Source organism: Cibotium barometz, chromosome 48, assembly GCF_041138505.1.
Source record: "Cibotium barometz isolate CiBa-2024 chromosome 48, ASM4113850v1, whole genome shotgun sequence".
In the NCBI taxonomy this organism is placed as follows: domain Eukaryota; kingdom Viridiplantae; phylum Streptophyta; class Polypodiopsida; order Cyatheales; family Cibotiaceae; genus Cibotium; species Cibotium barometz.
This window is the reverse complement of record NC_141093.1, coordinates 8,078,915-8,081,674: the sequence shown is the minus strand read 5'-3', so window position 1 is coordinate 8,081,674 and position 2,760 is coordinate 8,078,915. Positions and strand designations below refer to the sequence as shown.

The 2,760-nt window shown below is 42.9% G+C and overlaps 1 protein-coding gene across 1 annotated transcript; it reads left to right on the top strand.

Moving 5' to 3' along the window:
- Positions 1-324: 324 nt before the first annotated feature.
- On the top strand, positions 325-902 carry LOC147610774 (subtilisin inhibitor-like). The gene is made up of 2 exons (XM_086785190.1): positions 325-480; positions 601-902. Exons 1-2 carry the CDS (start codon positions 420-422, stop codon positions 747-749), a joined length of 210 nt encoding a protein of 69 aa, XP_086641316.1. The 5' UTR covers positions 325-419; the 3' UTR covers positions 750-902.
- Positions 903-2,760: the final 1,858 nt, after the last annotated feature.

Sequence of the window (2,760 nt, the reverse complement as noted above, 5' to 3'; positions counted from 1 at the left end):
GATTGGCTCTCTAGCACCCTCTCCAAGTATGTTTACATATTCATGTCCGTTAGATCACTTCATGTACAACCGGATAAGGCTGGCCCAAGCATGCTGGTTGAAAGTTTTTATTGATAGTTACCCAATTTAACTCTTTACCCAAAGCATGGCACATCAAGCGTCCCTTCTTGCAAGTCACATTAGGCGTAATGTCCAGCCGCCCATGGCACATTACGCGTGCCTTCGGGAAAGTCACATTAGGCCCATGTGGTGACTCGTGACTTGGCCGTATCGCTACAGATGTGAGTTCGGCGGTATCGCTTCAGTGGGAAGGATAAGGTCACGTGATAAAACTCTTGGAGAACTTATAAGTAGTATACACAACCCCCCTCGCTCAGCAGCTCTCAGCACAGCACAGCTTGTTTCATTTCCAAGTCACAATGGCTTCAAACTGCCCTCCTCCTGCGGACAAAGCAGCCGTCCCACAGCTACCCGAGCACGGTAAGTAGAACAGCTAATTGCATTTATTCTAAATTATATAATTGCATGGTTTATAGTGTTCAGCTCTGCGAATTTCGACTAAGTGCGTGCGTGCGTGTGTACATCTATCTATCTGCCCAGAGAGGACGAGCTGGCCGGAGTTGGTGGGGTTCTATGTGGAGATATGGCGCCCTGGCCAGCCTGCTGCTAGCCTCGATTATCGCTTCAATCGTGTTCGCTTTGTTGTTGACGAGAAAGGCATAGTTACGCAGGTCCCGGTGATAGGGTGACCTACCCACTCGGCTCTCTGCCATGTATGCTGCTGTTGTTTGTGAGCTTTTTCACAAACACATTTGAATAAAAGCCTTAAATGTGTGCGTACCTAGCACTATAAATCAATTGATTTGTGATGTGTACAAGCAAAGTGGTTTTTTTTTTTCAAATCAGGGGCTGCTTAAATTAAGAAGTTAGAGAAGACAGTTACAACATATAGAGTGTTTTCATAAGCATCATATCCTTGGAGATGACAATCTCTCTCTTCATCAACAGTTTTTATGCATTGTCTGTATCAGCTGATTCACTTGCCTTCCATTAGCTTTCTTATGCAGACGAAGAAGTTTAGTGTCCAGATCTTTCAACTGCCTTTGTATGAATCTCTCACCTGCATGTATCATGTTCTCTTTCAACCTTATGCTGTTAGTAAGATTAATGTTAAAAATGAATTCAAGTCTATGTAACCACAAACACCATAACAGTTCAGTTCTCAAGACAACCCACAATTCCACAGTGCATCCAATGCCTTCTCCAAGAAGCAGGTTTTTCTAGCCAAGGGCGTAGCCATTCCATGATTGAATGCATTTGGCTAAAGCCATAAAGCATTTCTTTGCTATAGGGCAGTGCATGAATATGTACAGGTCATCCTCAACCTCATTGTATCTATGGCATTTTCCATCCCCAATCTTTAATCTGAGGGCTTTAAGCTGAGTCCAAATCGCTATGAGCATAATCAACCAGGCTAAGCATGCTTTTTTTTGGTTCCACATATTTATTCCATAATTTATCAAACAGAAAATACCATTGTTCTCTATCCAGGAGGATTCCCCATCTCTTGTTTAAAGTGCAATGTATAGGAGCAGTTCCCAATTTGGGAGGGATAGGTAACAAACTCTTTTGACTCTTCCACTAGAAAGCTTTGTGTACTGGCCTATCTTTAATAGATAGCAGCCAGGTATCTTACTGGTGCCATAACCTGATTCTTACTCCAATAAGGTCTAGTTCTGCATATGAGGCATTATAATATTTGATCAAATTAGCTCTGGACATCCAAGAATTATTATCTCTATGCCAGATGTCCCACCAGCTGCATATGCCTTTCCTGTGTAACCTTAGATCCCCTTCAACCTAGGCATTTTCAATTGGGGGAAGGTGGCCACCAGATGGAGTCTCTCCCATGTATACCACAGGTGTAACTAGGTTTCTCAGCTATGATAAGGTCAGTTTTTAAGAGCATTCCAAGCCATCCAGAGTAATGAAACCAGCTGACTGCCCACCGGTTTCACCACGAATTTTCTTGCCATGATTGAGTGGGAGGAGGTTCTTCCACTTAAGGAAATGTTTGAGATGGAATTATTCCAGATTTCTGGAGATCGGCCATGCCCACTCTTCAAAGGGGTGGAGAAAACTTCAGCACCATTCCCACCTAACTTGAGGGATTTTCCTAATCCAGGGGTCCCCTCCCTATAGATAATTCCTGCATAACCTTATGAAATGCAATAAATCAGATTCAAGGAGGTCTCCAGGCAGCTGCAAAAGTAGATGACAGAAGGTATAATGAAGTGATTGATTACCATCTTCCTACCCCCCAAATTAAGATGCATTTTCTGCCATCTCGCTAGTTTCCCTTCTACCTTGTTTAAAACCCAATGCCATCTTTGCTTGAGGGTGACCTTGAAGTCCATAGGAATGCCCAACAGTCTAAACATCACTCCCTCTTCCAGGAAATTGCAACCAGCTTGGATCAGCCAGTCAGGGGGCTCAATACCAATTTTCTTATGTTTGATCACAAATCCAGATGCCCTACAATAGATGTCCAGGCAATCCAAAAAGCATCTGATACTTAGCTCATTATTGGCAACCATAGCATTTGTGTCATCAGCAAACATTTGGGTGCATAATTGCTTATTATTGGGGAGGGTAATGCCAAGTGGATATTGTTGATGAGGTTCACATCTGACTAAACACACACACACAAACACTTTCTGAGATCAAATTGAAACTTCAACCCCGGCATTTACATATGAA